Source organism: Neophocaena asiaeorientalis, unplaced genomic scaffold, assembly GCF_003031525.2.
Source record: "Neophocaena asiaeorientalis asiaeorientalis breed wild unplaced genomic scaffold, Neophocaena_asiaeorientalis_V1.1 scaffold348, whole genome shotgun sequence".
Lineage (NCBI taxonomy): Eukaryota > Metazoa > Chordata > Mammalia > Artiodactyla > Phocoenidae > Neophocaena > Neophocaena asiaeorientalis.
Window position 1 is genome coordinate 2,742,813 of NW_020172672.1, and position 15,855 is coordinate 2,758,667.

Sequence of the window (15,855 nt, forward strand, 5' to 3'; positions counted from 1 at the left end):
AACTCGCACAGAAATCCAGGTTCATTTTAAGTATAATCCTTCGTTGCTTCTTATTTTATTGTTAATAATCTATAGACCTTTTTCTGAAGCCAGTTGAAGATTTGGAAATTGAGTTCATTCCGTTAGTAGAATGCTTTCTTTGTACCGCAGTGAAGTAAAACCAGCCCTTTGGAATAACTGGTCAACTGTTATTCAGTAAGCTACTTGAGAAATTGTTTATACTTTTATGGTACACTGTGAATTCTTTCCATTGTTAAACAGTAGAAAAACAGATCGTAGATTTGTGTTAACATTTCCAAATATATGTTTGAAACAGATTTGGCAACTGATCGGAAGCTCTTCCGTTTGGTCTCCAATGATTCCTTCATCTCCATTCAGCCGTCCTTATCCTCATGTGGACAGGACTTACCAAGAGACTTCAGTGACAAAGTGAGCCTGCCAAGTCACAGCCACCACCACCACATCGAGCAGTCTCTGTCCAGTGCCTGTGACACAGAAGTAGCATCTCTTGTCCCTTTACATTCACACTCTTACAGGAAAGATCACCGGCCGCGAGGTGTACCACGGACTTCTAGCTCCGCTGTGGCTTTTCCAGATACTTCACTGAATGACTTCCCTCTGTATCAGCAAAGACGTGGGTTAGATCCTGTTAGTGAGTTAGAATCTTCCAAGCCTCATTCTGGATCCAAAGAATCCTTGGTGGAAAATTCTTGTTTATCTGGGGAATTTCAGCTTGTTGGTGAGCTGAAGAACAGTAATTCTCAGCCACCTACCAAAAGTGGGAAGAGCAAACCCTTGAAAGCAGACAAAAGCATGGACAGCTTGCGGAGTCTGAGCACGCGCAGTAGTGGCTCAACAGAGAGCTACTGCAGTGGTACGGACCGGGACACTCACAGCACCGTCAGCAGCTACAAGAGCGAGCAGACCAGCTCCACTCACATAGAGAGCATCTTGTCAGAGCACGAGGAGTCTCTCCAAGTGGGAAAGAACACTGGTCAGAAGAAAGAGTGCTGCGCTGAGCCAGAGGACAAGAGTAGCTGTGCGAGCGACAAAAGGACTAGCAGTGAAAAAACTGCCTTGGAAGTGAGTACGAATAGTGGGGTTCAAGAAGCCAGGCATTCTAATAGCTCTGATGATATGCACAATCAGAAAGGTCTCAGCACCTCTGCATCTGAAGAAGCCAATAAAAACCCCCATGCAAATGAATTCACTTCACAGGGGGACACACCACTTGGGAAAACTGCTGAAAACAAAGAGGAGGAGAGTGATAAGCCAGCTGTTTCAGTGGATTCAAAAGTTGGTAAAGATGTTGGTGGAAAGCAAAAGGAAGGGGATGTACGACCTAAATCCTCTAGCTTAATCCACCGGACAGCCTCTGGCCATAAGTCAGGCAGGAGACGGACAGGAAAAAAACGGGCTAGCAGTTTTGATTCAAGTCGGCATAGGGACTATGTGTCCTTTCGAGGTATTTCTGCTACCAAGCCCCATAGTGCTATATTCTGTCACGATGAGGACTCCAGTGACCAAAGTGACTTGAGCCGAGCGTCAAGCGTTCAGTCTGCTCACCAGTTCGGCAGTGACAGCTCTTCTAGCACCACTTCTCATTCATGTCAGTCTCCCGAGGGCAGATACAGCGCCCTAAAGACCAAACACGCCCCTAAGGAGAGGGGCACCGACCCTGAGCACGCACACAAAGCCCATCTGGGCCCTGAAGGAACTGGCAAAAAGCGGACAGCGCGGCGGACTTCCAGCACAAATAGTGCCAAGACTCGGGCCCGAGTGTTGAGCCTGGACAGCGGCACAGTAGCGTGTTTGAATGACTCCACTAGGCTCATGGCACCCGAAAGCATAGAACCCTTAACCACTTCAAAATCAGACCTCGAGGCCAAAGAGGGAGAGGTGCTAGATGAGCTATCTTTATTGGGACGGGCTTCCCAGTTAGAGACAGTCACTCGATCTAGGAATAGCTTGCCAAGCCAGGTTGCATTTCCTGAAGGCGAAGAGCAAGACGCAGTCAGTGGAGGTAAGTAAATTGCAGGAAGAGATTTACCCAGGAGTCACTGTAATTTTTGGTGCTATTGATTGGAGTGCCAATTTAGAGTGTATTTTGTGTTAATAGCCCCTCTTGCACTGTGTTGTTAAAATAAACTTTCTTTCCATGAAGAGGGAGATGATTATCTTAAAAAAGATTTTGGTGTGAACACCAAGAAAATGTTTTTTCGTTGTATTATTTGAGTATGTCAGTTTGTTCTTGAGGGCATTCACCTTTTCTAAGCCGTTTGCCACCTGTTAATGTTTTACCAGGAGTAACAAAAAATTGGTCCCCTTCCTCCTTTGTACAGCCATAGCAACAACAAAATGTAGAATTTTATTAGGGCGCCAAACCATTTTTAGTTCTCTCTTATACGATGTGTGCTACTGAACTTTCAGAATTAGGTCGCTCAACCTGTTATATAAGATTTGTCCAAATATTACTTTAGCTCTGACTGTGTACTTTGAAAACTTGTGGCTCTTTTTTTGTCTGTCTCTTTGGTTTTATTTCTTGCTTACTCAAGTTTTAGGCATTAAAAACATTTTATTTTTTTTCTGTGACTTCACATTAAATTTATTAATCAGCGTTTATAGTTTATATTGACATTTATTGTCCATTAGTGGATATATGGTGCTCCCTATGATAACAGTGATGCTGTTTTGATTAAAGTAATAGCTTATTTATTTCAGGTTTATGAGGAATTGTGCAAAATTTGATAGGTGATTTTATATTGTCAGTGTGTATTGGCCATTTTGTTTATTTCAGAGTTGTTTCTTGGTATTTCCTTCTGCCCAGAATAGTTTGCTTACTCTGTTTGGTTATTATGGAGTCTCATTCTTGACTAGAATCAGAAGAATGAAGTCCTGTGTTGCTAGTTAGCACGTGGCTTTTTTATCCTCCACCTCATATCCTTTAATAAAGCTTATATCTTTAGTTTTAAAGTTTATAGTCTGTTGGTGTAGTAATGTTCAGTCTTTTATGAAAAGTTAAGCTGAGTTTTTTGTTTGCACAAACATTCTGAAACAAGGAACAAGCTTTTTCTCTCCAAGAGTTCTAATTTCACCCACAGTGTTTTAAAAGTCCATAATGTGGTAAACATTCTCTTCTTTTGGTATAGTTTCTAACAAAGATTAATTTCTAATGGGAATGTAAAAAAAAGATCTTTAGTACCTAAGGAGGAAACTAGTCTGTCAGACTTAAATATTGAGAACTAATTATATCTGAAGTTATAATCATTTGGTGACAATATAGTAATTAAATTCCCTCAAGTCTTTGATGTGGGTATCATTCTGTTTTTTATAAAAGGTCTGAAATGCTTTTAGTGATTTCTCACACAAATCATATCAGATATGTTCACAATATGCAAGAAACCATTGGGTTTTAAATTATAGCTTAATTTTTATTAAAGTTGTCATTTAAATAAATTTTAAGAGTGAATATGCAACGATAGAAAAATATTGCTGTTCTAAATATTGTTGAAATGTAAATACTAAAATATGTGTGAGAGCTATAGTAAATCTTATGTCTTTGTCTTTAAAATGCCATTACCTTTTCATAGGGACGTGGGGCGTTCTGTTTTTTAGGAAAAGTTATATGAAGGTCTTATTTGCTTCTCAGTGCTGATCTTTGACTAAGATGAGCCCTCATTTTTCGAGATTCCAGCTTTTGTTTGTGTTCTTATTTTTTTAAAATAAAACAAATCATCGACTGTTAATAAGAAACAAATAATGAACTAAAAATTTCCACGCACTTTAGTGGAATAAATGTAATCATCTATGGGCTGTTAAAAAACATTTTTTGCCAAAGGAAGGCATTGTTGGGGCTATTTTTCTTTGAGCTTCAGTGTGTTTTAGAATAAAAATAAGATCAAAACTAAACTGCTTAAATGTATTGGATTTATATTTAGTTGGTTTTCATGACATTTTATTAGGGTCTTGTTTTGGCTTTTTGGATGATTGGTGGTAGTGGGAGGGGATATATTTTGGTTTTCATTATTTAAAAATTATATAGACTCCCAAGTACTTTGTAAAATTTATTAGATTGTTACTTCTTTTTGATAATTAGGAGAAATTTTTCTTGGCTATCTATTCTGCTTTACATACGCTACTCCTGAAATGTGTCAGCACAACAGAGGATACTGCTTGACCATTCACATGGCTATACATAAACCATAAGTAGATTTTATCCTAATGAATTTGGATGTGTTAATGAGCTCTCTGATGATTTCTTTTTGTCTTATCTTTAAGCTGAATGGGCGTTGGTCCTGTGGAAGGATGGAACTATGGAACTAAGGAAGTGTACTTTAAAGTAGTAAAATAAAATATTCTAAAGTAGCAGGTACCTAATACAGTGACATGGAGTCATACATCCTTGTTAGTATATGGGCTCATTGTAGTCGTGACTCTGGGAAAGCTGCTTGCCTTCTTAAGCCTTGGCTTCCTCATCTTAAAATGGAGATGATAGTAGTTTCTATCCCATAGGGGTTTGTTTTTTGTTTTTAATAGATCTTTATTGGAGTATAATTGCTTCGCGATACCGTGTTAGTTTCTGTTGCGCAACAAAGCGAATCAGCCACATGCATACACATATGTCCCCATGTCCCCTCCCTCTTGAGCCTCCCTCCCACCCTCCCTATCCCACCCATCTAGGTGGTCGCAAAGCACCGAGCCAATCTCCCTGTGCTATGCTGCTGCTTCCCACTAGCTATCTGTTTTACATTAGGTAGTGTATGTATGTCGATGCTACTCTCACTTCGCCCCAGCTTTGCCCATCCTATAGGGTTTTTATGAGGACTAAAGGAGTTAATAGATGTAAAATGCTTACAACAGTGCCTGGCACGTAGTAACAGCTTAATAGTGCTGATGTTTCTATTTCACAGGCCAGTCTGTTACGCTACTCATATGTATCCTGTCCTTAAAGTTCAAGAAAATGATTAGATACAGAAATACATTAAAGATACTCTCATTGTGCCATTGTGAAACTCAATAATAGTAAAAATAAATAATCTGAATTCCTAATTTCTTACATAATACCAAAAAGAAAAATATTTTTATTAACATCTAATCTGGTAATATGGATTTTAATCTTACCTTGGCAGCAATATGTCATATAACTTTTCTTTTGATACTGAGTCACATAGCGAATGATTGTTTTCATAGGACGTCTCACCATTGATCTGGTACTTTGGTTAAAATTGGATTTCATCAATAATGTTCTGTGATTGCTTAGGCTGAAAAATTTTATATTCAGGCTAAGACATTTTCTATTGATGATCTCTTGCTTTTGCATTTAATTTTTCTTTTATAATTATAAAGCATATCTTTAATAACTTATGACTAGTATTTTAGGAATAAAAAGTACAGACAAGTTATATATGATAGAAAATTATCCTGTTTTCTTTTGGGTAACTTAAACTTATATATTGCCTGATTCAACAGACTGTAAAGAGCAACCAGAATAGGAAGGTTTATATTCATTCTGTTATTCTTTGTATTTTTTTCTGAATTTCTGAACCTCTGTTTGAGAAAATTATTTTAAATGTAATACTTGGGTCACTATTTTATAAGCATGAAATAGGATCCTATTATAATATTTTTGTGTTGGGAACCAAAGATAATAGTCTTTTTTTAAGGGAATATCACTTTATTTAAAGAAAAGCCAAATCTTCTTGATAAATAGTTTATGAGGGTTTGTACTGTACATGTAAATTTGATCCCAAATATCATTGAAAAAAAAAAGACAAAGACCACTGAACAGACAAGAATATGTGGATTAAAGCTGTTTTATTTTACTGAATAGAGGGACTCTAAATTCTAAGAAACTTAATTTTCTGCTTTCCCAGTCAACATAGTAAGTGAGAAGAAGAAAATTAGTAGAAAGGGAGGGGTGCTTGTAGAGGCTAAAAATAATGACAGCAGAAGAAATGCACTGCTAATTCTACAGAAGCTGGAATAACCATACACACCAGTGCCAAAAACAGAATGGTGGGGAGTCATTAAATCCAGGGCAAACTATCTTAATTTGTTCAAGGACATCATAGTATCATAACTTAATGCTGTATTACAGTATAACGCACTAATAAATGTATGTGACTAAGGAAAGATTGTATTATATTTAGTCTATATTGAGAAGAAAGCTTAGACATATAAAACCACATAGAAGAATGCTCATTAGATGTAGTAAGCAGGTTTGTATGCTTCAGTTACTTGAAAAAATTATCTTCTCTTAAAGCAGTGTCAAGAAAAGAGGTATTTTATTGATGAGGCAAATAAGGGTTTGTATATCAAATTCCCAAAACCAGCCCATTCTTTCTAGCAGCAGTAAAGTTCTGTATAAGGATTCAAACAGTTACATTTTAATACCACCTCTAATTACTAACTGGATAGTCTGGCAAGCCATTAAACCTGTGTCTCAATTTCCTCAATTGTGAAACAGTAATAATAACTGTTTAAGCATGTCTCACAGTTAATGATCAGACTCTAACAAGCTTCCATGTGTCAAGTGCTTTTTAGATTTATTATGAAAACGAAGACACTGATGCCATTTGTAAGGAAGTTTTCCTTTTCAAATATGTCACTTCAAATATATATTCTTCACTAATGATCCCTTATTTTGTGAATCTCCTGAAAATATATTCAAAATTGTTTCTGAGTGCAGTTTTCCAGGAGAGAGGGTCTATCAGACCATTCACAAAGGATTCAAAAAGATTAGGAACCACCTATGAAAGTAAGTAATCCTTAAACTATATATCTTTTAGGAACTGTTCCTCAATGACTCCAGAGTATCATTTAACTTTGTCTACCCAACTGTATTTGTGTGACTGCCTGGGACTATGGAGAGTATCAATAAAGATATGCAAATTCTCTAACTCAAGATACAGCTAATAATTTTGTTGTTGTTTGCTACTGTTTGTTGGTTTACGTGTCAAATAGAGTAGACCTTTAAAATGTTTTCATAGACGGAAATTATTTTAATTGAATGAATGCTTAGAAGCTGTGCAGCAGATTCTTGTTCTTTGGCCTCCCAGAAAATGATGCTTGTAAGCATTTGTTTCTATATTAGAACAAAATCTTTGCATGCTGATGTTAGCCTCATTCTTCACGGACATGGAAAGTAAGAAAGGGAAAAGATGTTTAGATAAAATGGATTTCATGCCTAGACTAAAATATTTCCTTTAAAATATTTTTTGCAAAATCATTTGAATGTTCATTTCTTCATATAGTAACTTAATTCTTAAGTAAAATAATTTTTACCTTGAAGAATATTTCAGTGTATTTCGGAATGTTTATATTTTAATTTTCTGAAATGTGTATATATTTGTTTTATACTTTCATCTTTTTTCCTTAAAGTGTTGGCTTAAACAGCTTGCTTCTGTGGTACCAAAACACACATTTTTATTTTCATGATCTTCCCAAATTTACTCCTTTTTTCCTACAATAGGCACTGCCCTCTGAAAACAACACCTTTCTTGAGCAGTGTCTTCTGTCTAAATTTTTATCAATTCATTTACAAGCCATTGAGCTATCACAAGAGGCCAGCCATAGCAACATGTAACAACTAGAAAGCAGCTTATTACATATGAATCCTTTCACTAAGCAGTCAGCTGTATGATTCTCATCATTTTTAAGTGGCATCTTTTTCTATATGTATTTTTGCTCATAACTTTCCAACTTTTGAGATACAATTGAACAGTCCTCACCTCCTGCCTCACCACATTGTGTTCTTTTGTGCCATCCCAGTCATCCTGAAAGTATATTAGTGCCTTTAATGCTTTCCCTGTTTTTTAACAGACTAAAACAAACTGGAAGTCTATTGTTTTAATACCCCCATATTAAAAAAAAATAGTGCATTAAAATAATTCACTATAGAATGTGTAGAATTTTCCTTAATTCGTTGAGATAAATGGGAAGTAATGCCTTAGGCGGGAGGTGTGTATTTTGTTTTCTCTGTGGTCTTTAGGAATAGATCAGACCACAGCTGTCTAAAATATCTTTGGATATCTGTGCCTTGTGCATGAGAATGTTTAAACTTAATTGAATGATTGTATCACTACTCCAGAAATAGAGGTAAATTATCTGAAGTTATCTCTTAAACTTATGATCGTAATTCAGTCTCTTGAAGTCTTTTTGACACAAAGAAATAATTAGAAAGTCAAGACTCTTATAATTTTTAAAAAAATGTTAAAAAATTCACATTTGTCTAAATATATGTCCTTGAAAGTGCTTCATATCTGTCTTGCCATTCATGGTTTTTGAATCACTTGAATGTTTGTGTTTTTTTTCTCCTTTACCGACACATGCATAAAATTTAGTTGTACCTAGAGTGCTAAATTTTTACTGTTTGCATTTTATACTCATTATTATACTAGTTAATTTTATTCTTTGCCAGGGGATACTGAGTTTTAAGCAATATCAACTTCAAAACCAGGTTTTAAAGTGTTTTCTCTCTCCTCTCTGGTTCCCTAGTTAAAAGATTTTGTTGTTGTTGTTTTCTTTCTCTTATAAAGTTAAAGGATTCAAAAAGAGTTTTTTGTAGTTGGATTGTGGAAGTGAATTTTCATCAAGTAAGGCTATAACTTATGTGACTGAGCATGCTTACAGCAAATTATCTTTAAGCTTTAGACACTTTTTCCCCCTCGGCTCTAATAGAACTGGACCCCCACTGGAACCTGTTCCAAATGGAAATGTTCTATATAAGTAGCACCTTCCCGGGGGGGCATGGTTTAATCTTATTTGTGTGACCATAAATAATAGCACAGTGTTTTCAGCTGAATGTGTGATCCTAGCTACTGTTAAACGGGTGGCTCTAGTAAACATTGAATATTGTTTTATCATTGGTTATTTATACCCTGAATATTACAGAGGATAACATGGGCAGTAATCAGAACTCCATTTTAATATGTTGTTCTATGGACGTCTAAACTTTTGATATGTTTCTAAAACTATTTTCTTAAGAAAATAATGTTAATAGTTATTTTGCAGATAACAAAATGTAAGTGGTATGTTACTAGCAAAAAAAAAAAAAGTGCCTTCTGGAGAAGCCAAAGAACATTTTGACTACAAATGGACACTGTAGTTTTGTTTTTTTGTCCCAATACTATGGAATAACTAGCTTTTATTTTAAATTAACCCCATTAAGTCCTCAGTAGAAGGAAGCTAGTAAAGAAAGCTGTTTCCTATGTCCCTTCTTCCTCTTCTCAGTATTCAGTGATCATCTATTCCTTCTGAATAATTTTAGTACATTTTATGGATTAAATTATCCTCTATAAATTCTATCTGGGTAAATTTACTCTGTTATTTTGGTTGAAACAACATATCTAAAACTAGAAAGAATGTTTGAAAGTTTTTAAGAGAAGTGAATTGACCTGTAAATTGAGCAATAGTTTATTACAACAAAAGAATAGAAATCTTCAATATAATTTCAAAAATAAGTCTTGAATTGAGGTTTAAAATAGTGACTTAAAATTTCATAACCCAAATTAACCTTACTGACGTCTGAGAACCATTAATAGGTATACGAGTCATTCATCTAACTTCTCATTTCTTCTTTCAAGTGGCTTGTTTGCTTTGTTTTATCCTTCATCCAATGACTGCCTTGCCAATATTATGTTTTCTTCTTAGTGACAGTGCTGGTTACTGTTTCCTTTGTTGAGGTCTTGGTTGTCAGGAATAGGCAAAGCACACAATATGCTCTGTAGGTTACAGTGACAAACAGGCATCCTTGACTCTAAATCAGCACCATACGATACAGTTTTCTGTGGTGATGGAAGTGTCTGTATCTGGCCACATGCAACTGTTGAGCGCTTGAAATATGGGTCATGAATCTGGTAAACTGAACTTTTAATTTTCATTAATTTAAGTTTAAATAGCCATATATGGCTAGTGGGTACCATGTTGGACAGCACAGTTCTAAATAATCATTTAATCAGCATTATTTGTTCTCACAGGTCATATATAATTTTTGTATACATGAGCTTTTACATCACAAGTAACAGCCTTTTCACATTAAAGCAATTTTCAGTATATCACAATAAAACTGGTGAAAGAAAAGAAAAGAAGTATTAGCTCCGGGAGTCAAGTTTGGTTTGGATTCAAAGCCCCAAAGCCTAATTCTGATTTAGTTGTCTAACTTCAGAATGTCACTGGAGTGCATGAGCAGAAAAAGAAAGAAGGAATGTAAATTGTTGACCCGTTATTTGTGACTTACACTTCTTACCGGCAGAAGCTTGCCAAGTGGGTGAAATAATTCTGTGCTTGTCATCCCTTTAATAAAAGAAAACATTGCCTAAAGATAGAGAAGTCCATGTCTTCTGGAGGTAATCCATATATTCCTAATTATAATGGATTAATTACACAAAGAAGGTTCACTGGGGCAGCCTGGGGAAGGGATAAAGGTGTAAACATTTGAAAGAATACTTTATTAAAATCAACATTTAAATTGATGGAAATGGCTGTTGCTAAGCAGAATAATGATGAGAATTAGTAACGCCTTCAAAACGTCAAGAACACTTGTCAGAGAACTGAAGTCAAAATACAACATTGTTGATTTTGTAATCCATTTCATACTTGCTGAAAAGAAAGAAATTTTCATTTGTTGTAAAAAAAAATGTCATCTGGACTAAGTTGTTTTGTCTTTATTCATATTTAGTATCAAAATACCCTTTCGCAAAATCAAAATGATTCTTAAAATATTTAGATCACTATAGGAAACAATTGTTTTAGATTCAAATGGATAAACATCATTTTGCGTTCTGTTTTAGAAACCCAAATCAGTCACGGTTTTATAAAATTTTATGTAATTCTATTAAGCCATAGTTTCGATTTTCTCATTGTTATATATTTGGTTTTCGTTTGTACTTTATTGCTTTTGGATTAAGCTATGGGTTTCTAATTTTTTTGGTGCTATTTTGCTGACATTTGCTTCCTAGTGTTGAGGGGACCAGTGTGAGGGCACGGAGTTGAATAAAGTTTGATGGTAGCCAACTACTCTACAGTTAACATATACACACGCTACCTTGAATCGAGCATTTAAACAGCTAGTTGTGCAGTGTAGCAGGGCAGCAGCTGCATTTAATGCTGCCAGAACTATGGCACAGGGTAGTGTGAGACAAACTTACTGCCTGACTCCTCGCCATCACAGGCACTATCGCTGTTGCTTTTACTGTCTTCATGAAAGGAAGAAATTAATGCCCCTTTACCGTTGGTTGGAACTGACACATAACAGTACTTTGAAGGCGGACTTCAAGGGCTAGTAGAGGAATATGGGACTAAATAAGACTTTTAGAAAAAGATTTAAAACAACAGAGATCTTAAAATAGAAAATTGAGGTTGAAGAGAAGCCGGTGAGGCCAGATAACATCAGAAACATTATTTTTAAAGAAACAGTTATCTTTAATCAAAAGGATTGTGTGTAGTCCCTGACTTCCCACCCTCAAAGTAGAGGGAACTTGACTAACTGAGCCAAAAGGTTTTCATAGGTTCACTGTTAATCTGTCGTATCTGGGGAGGACAGGCTCAGCTGCTGTTTACGCCTCTGACCTAGGCTCCTGTTTGACCTAAGTCTGTCTTAATGCAGCAGCACAGGCCAGCGAGGAGGCAGTGTCATTTCGCCGTGAACGCAGCACATTTAGGCGCCAGGCAGTACGGCGCCGGCACAATGCAGGGAGTAACCCTACCCCTCCTACATTGCTCATCGGATCACCCCTAAGGTATGGTATTTTAAAATTCCACCAAGCTTAGCATGCATGTAACAGACCTCTAACTTGTTCTGTCAGCCTCAAGAAAGCATTTATTAAATAGCTTTGTTTTTCTTTTTTCTTCCAGTTTCTCTCCTATACCGTACGCTTCTTTAGGCTTTCTCTGCATGTGACTGAGCTTATTGAATTATGCATGTCGTATATTGCATTATTTAAACAAAATGATCAGATTGGTTTAGCCAATTTTAAATCACAAAAATTATTTTAGGGCAGTTATAAAAATGTAAATAGAGGCCTTAAGTCAGCTTTTCATTTTTTTCCCTACACCAAATTAGTAATATTAATGCAGTATCTTTCCCGAACACCTTGAACAGTGTTCAGTATGAACAAATATGGACTGAGTGGTGAGCTTGTTGACGTCAGCCCGATAAACCAGTTTGATTATTTTATTTCACTAAAATATAACATATTTTATTTTGCATTGCTTGAAAATTAAACACCAGGACCTAGTAAATGACACGGAACTAGAATATTTAATTTTTGGTAACTTATGGTCAATTTTAGAATATATACAGATGTATATATTTGTATGTACATTTATTGTGAATTTCTCAACCTCTATAGTATGCTGAACAAAAAAAAATTATTTTTCCAATATTTCTAATTAGGAAAGCATCTATTTATAATCTTGGGAGTAATTTTTAATTGAAATTCTTAAGCTTTTTTATTCTCAATTATGTCAAATCTAATGAGCCTATGGCTTGAATTAGAAATATAAAAAAACCTATTCAAAAGACTTATGCTTTATTTAAAGAATACAAATATGGACGAAAGTATATGTGCTTGCTTAAGCAGTGCGTATGTTATTATACCGTATGCTTTTATTAATCTCTTGTGTCCAAAAGCATCATTACCCAAATTATTTTACTACATTTTGAAATTCAAAAGGAAGAAAATTTGGTGAAATAACTGCTGTTGAATGCATGGTAGGTTTGAAGAGATAAATCCCTTCCCTTGTTAAAATCTTGTTCATGAAAGTAGCAAAATCCTTATATCTTTAAATCACTGCTTTATTTTATATTCCCCTTGGGATTTAAGACTTGATTGTTTTTCTGAGTTTTACATTACAATCAGGAACTTCATCTTTCATAGATCATGTTCCTAATTAATCCTGCAGTAATATATAATTTATAATGCAGTGTGGATTAGTTAAACCAATATTTAAAATATAAAAATGGGAAAGCAACCATTGAAAAGAAACATTTGGTCTAGAAATCTTTTTCTGAGTGCCTTTACTTTTTGTGAGCCCTCCTCTTCTATTTCCTTTGCTCCCTGAGGTAACTTTTTTTTGCTGATGGATTTGGGCTGTAGTCCCAACCTGCAGAAAGTGTTCACCATTTCATTTTACTTTTCCTATTTTGTGTTTTCTAACCTCTTCTTTTTTTCCCCTTGAATTATACTTGCCATAGACATATTCTTTGCTTACCTTCTCACTCCGTGTTGATATTTCTTAATCTTTTTTAACCTTTTTAGTCTTTAAAAATCCTTTCATTCTTTGGATCTCACTCACTAAACAAATGTAGACAAATTTGGTTTTTTTCTCTGCCTGGTGGAATATTAAAGAACTGTTCTAACTCCAGCCAACCGCATAGGATTTCTCCATGTTTTTCTGAGGTTTTAAATACATCACCATTCAAATGAGGATATGCTGTGAGCCCTTTATTTGTAAAGGGCTGACATTAGGATTTTTGGAAAGTAGTCTTCCAATAATCAGTCAGCATGTAGATTTTGTTAAGGTTCCATGATATTTCCAGTACAAAGATTGCATGTATCTTAAAGAGGCTGACTTCATTATGAATGAAATAAGATAAAATTTAGCTGTGAGGAATTAGGAGAAACACCAATTGAATAAAACCATCTTCTTAAATTGCAGAAATATTCAGGTAAAGTAATAGTGGTATTCTCAATGTGAGTTACATAATAATCTCATATTTAAATAAATATGGGATAGCATGGTTATGCAAAACTTGAAAAACTTGTCAAAAAGAAATGGAATAGGTATGATAACACTTTAATTATAATTACTCTATAAATATCAGTAAAATCTACTAACTTATTTTAAAGTTTAATGAATAGTGTAAGTAATCGACAGTCTAAAAAGCAACTTGGTAAAGTATATGTCTCCAAAGATTGGGGGTGAATCGTCAATTTCCTCACAAAGAGAATTTGCATGTATTCTTTATGCTTGTTAGAATATCCTATTTCAGAATTACTTTTTAAAGTTTTTTTGTTCATTAACTTAACCTTGTAGGCCCTTATTAATTCTTCCCAGTTACTAGAGATAAAAACAAAAATGAATATTTAAAAATTCTATGATAATATTAAGAGTTAGTTCTATATTTATCAGCCTAAATGTGGTATCTTTTAGAACTCTAGTTAATGGACTGGAATGAAAATAAATCATCAGTGCATTTGGGGGAAGGGAAAGAAGCTTTACTGTATTCTTAAATTTATTTATTTATTTTTATTTTTTATTTTTTGCGGTACGCAGGCCTCTCACTGTTGTGGCCTCTCTCGTTGCGGAGCACAGGCTCCGGACACGCAGGCCCAGCGGCCATGGCTCACGGGCCCAGCTGCTCCGCGGCATGTGGGATCTTCCCGGACCGGGGCACAAACCCATGTCCCCTGCATTGGCAGGAGGACTCTCAACCACTGCGCCACCAGGGAAGCCCTTAAATTTATTTTTTTGAATATAAGATTGAAAGACTTGTAATCAAATAAGGTCATAGTAATAACTGAGTCCATAATTGGAAATTCATATCATTTTGTGGTACACAGGAAGGAATCCACCAGATATTTGTTGCTTGTGTACTGTGTTCAAGATACTCTTCTGAGTGTTCTCTGGAATCTGGAGATTCATAGCAATAATGTGATCATACTCTTAGAGCTTATTGTTTAGTTGGGGAGATACATACAGAGATAACAGTGTAAGGCAGAATGTGTCAAATACTAAGTAAGTGGTACAGAGGAAGGAAAGACCAAGACCAACTATATTTTTTTATCATTTAAATTAGAAGAGTTAATTAATTAGTAAGACTGCGTGTCAGTGATGCTACTGATAATTAATGGTTTAGAAACCTAAATTTCTACCTTTTGCTGTGTTGTGAAATAGTTGCTACCTTTTCTGAAACTGATAGTTTTGATATATAATTGGTATTGTAAAAAAGATTAATTTTTGTCAATTATTAGTTAGCTTAAGGTGAAGTACCACCTCCAGGAATAGTTTTCCTAGCAATTTGTGCAAAAACAATACGCTTTTTTCTTGTTGAACGATTCTTGAAAACAGGAATTCAAGGGACATAAATACTTTTTGTCTAGCTTTTGATGTTCAGAAACTGGACATTTTACAACTGCATAGATTTTGGCTAATTTTCTTTGTTTCTTTATTCTGGAGTTGATTTTCATGCATTGCCTAATATTTTGAAAACCTTTTATATATTGATATGTTGAAGATTAGCGTATTCTCAATACGTTCACATTAGAATACATCTAACTGCCGTATAGCACCTTTGTTTATGACTTTTAAGTGAAGAAATTGATGGAAAAATTTGTTGAGTATATATATACGTATATTATAAAATTTTGTCTTCTGAATCTGAAGGATCGTAGTACTTGAGCTACTCAAAATTTTCTCCCTTGTGAAATTTGGTCATTTTGGTAAGGTTTATGGATAAGTTTAGATGGCTTCCAAGGACAGACTTACTATTTATAGTTATGACTTAAAAAGTTAGTGCCGGTAAGCATTGTAAGTGTTTTGCAGACTTATTTGTTTTTAATATGTTGCATACATTCCTGTGCTCTATTTAGATTATGTACTTTTTTTTTTTTTTTTTTTTTGCGGTACGCGGGCCTCTCACTGCTGTGGCCTCTCCCATTGCGGAGCACAGGCTCCGGATGCGCAGTCTCAGCGGCCATGGCTTACGGGCCCAGCCGCTCCGCGGCATGTGGGATCTTCCCGGACCAGGGCACGAACCCGTGTCCCGTGCATCGGCAGGCGGACTCTCAACCACTGTGCCACCAGTGAAGCCCTAGATTATGTACTTTTTATTGGCTCTAAAAGAAGCCTGAA

The 15,855-nt window shown here is 35.4% G+C and overlaps 1 protein-coding gene across 14 annotated transcripts in view; it reads left to right on the forward strand.

Moving 5' to 3' along the window:
- The window catches only part of PCNX1 (pecanex 1), a 247,314-nt gene that overhangs the window by 54,824 nt on the left and 176,635 nt on the right, over positions 1-15,855 (forward strand). For 12 of the 14 annotated variants that reach the window (XM_024739610.1, XM_024739614.1, XM_024739619.1 and 9 more), the window contains exons 6-7: positions 317-2,023; positions 11,606-11,738. In XM_024739610.1, the coding sequence (XP_024595378.1) occupies positions 317-2,023; positions 11,606-11,738 (1,840 nt within the window). The remainder of the gene's footprint in view (positions 1-316; positions 2,024-11,605; positions 11,739-15,855) is intronic. The other 2 variants (XM_024739621.1, XM_024739622.1) reach the window with 1 other exon arrangement.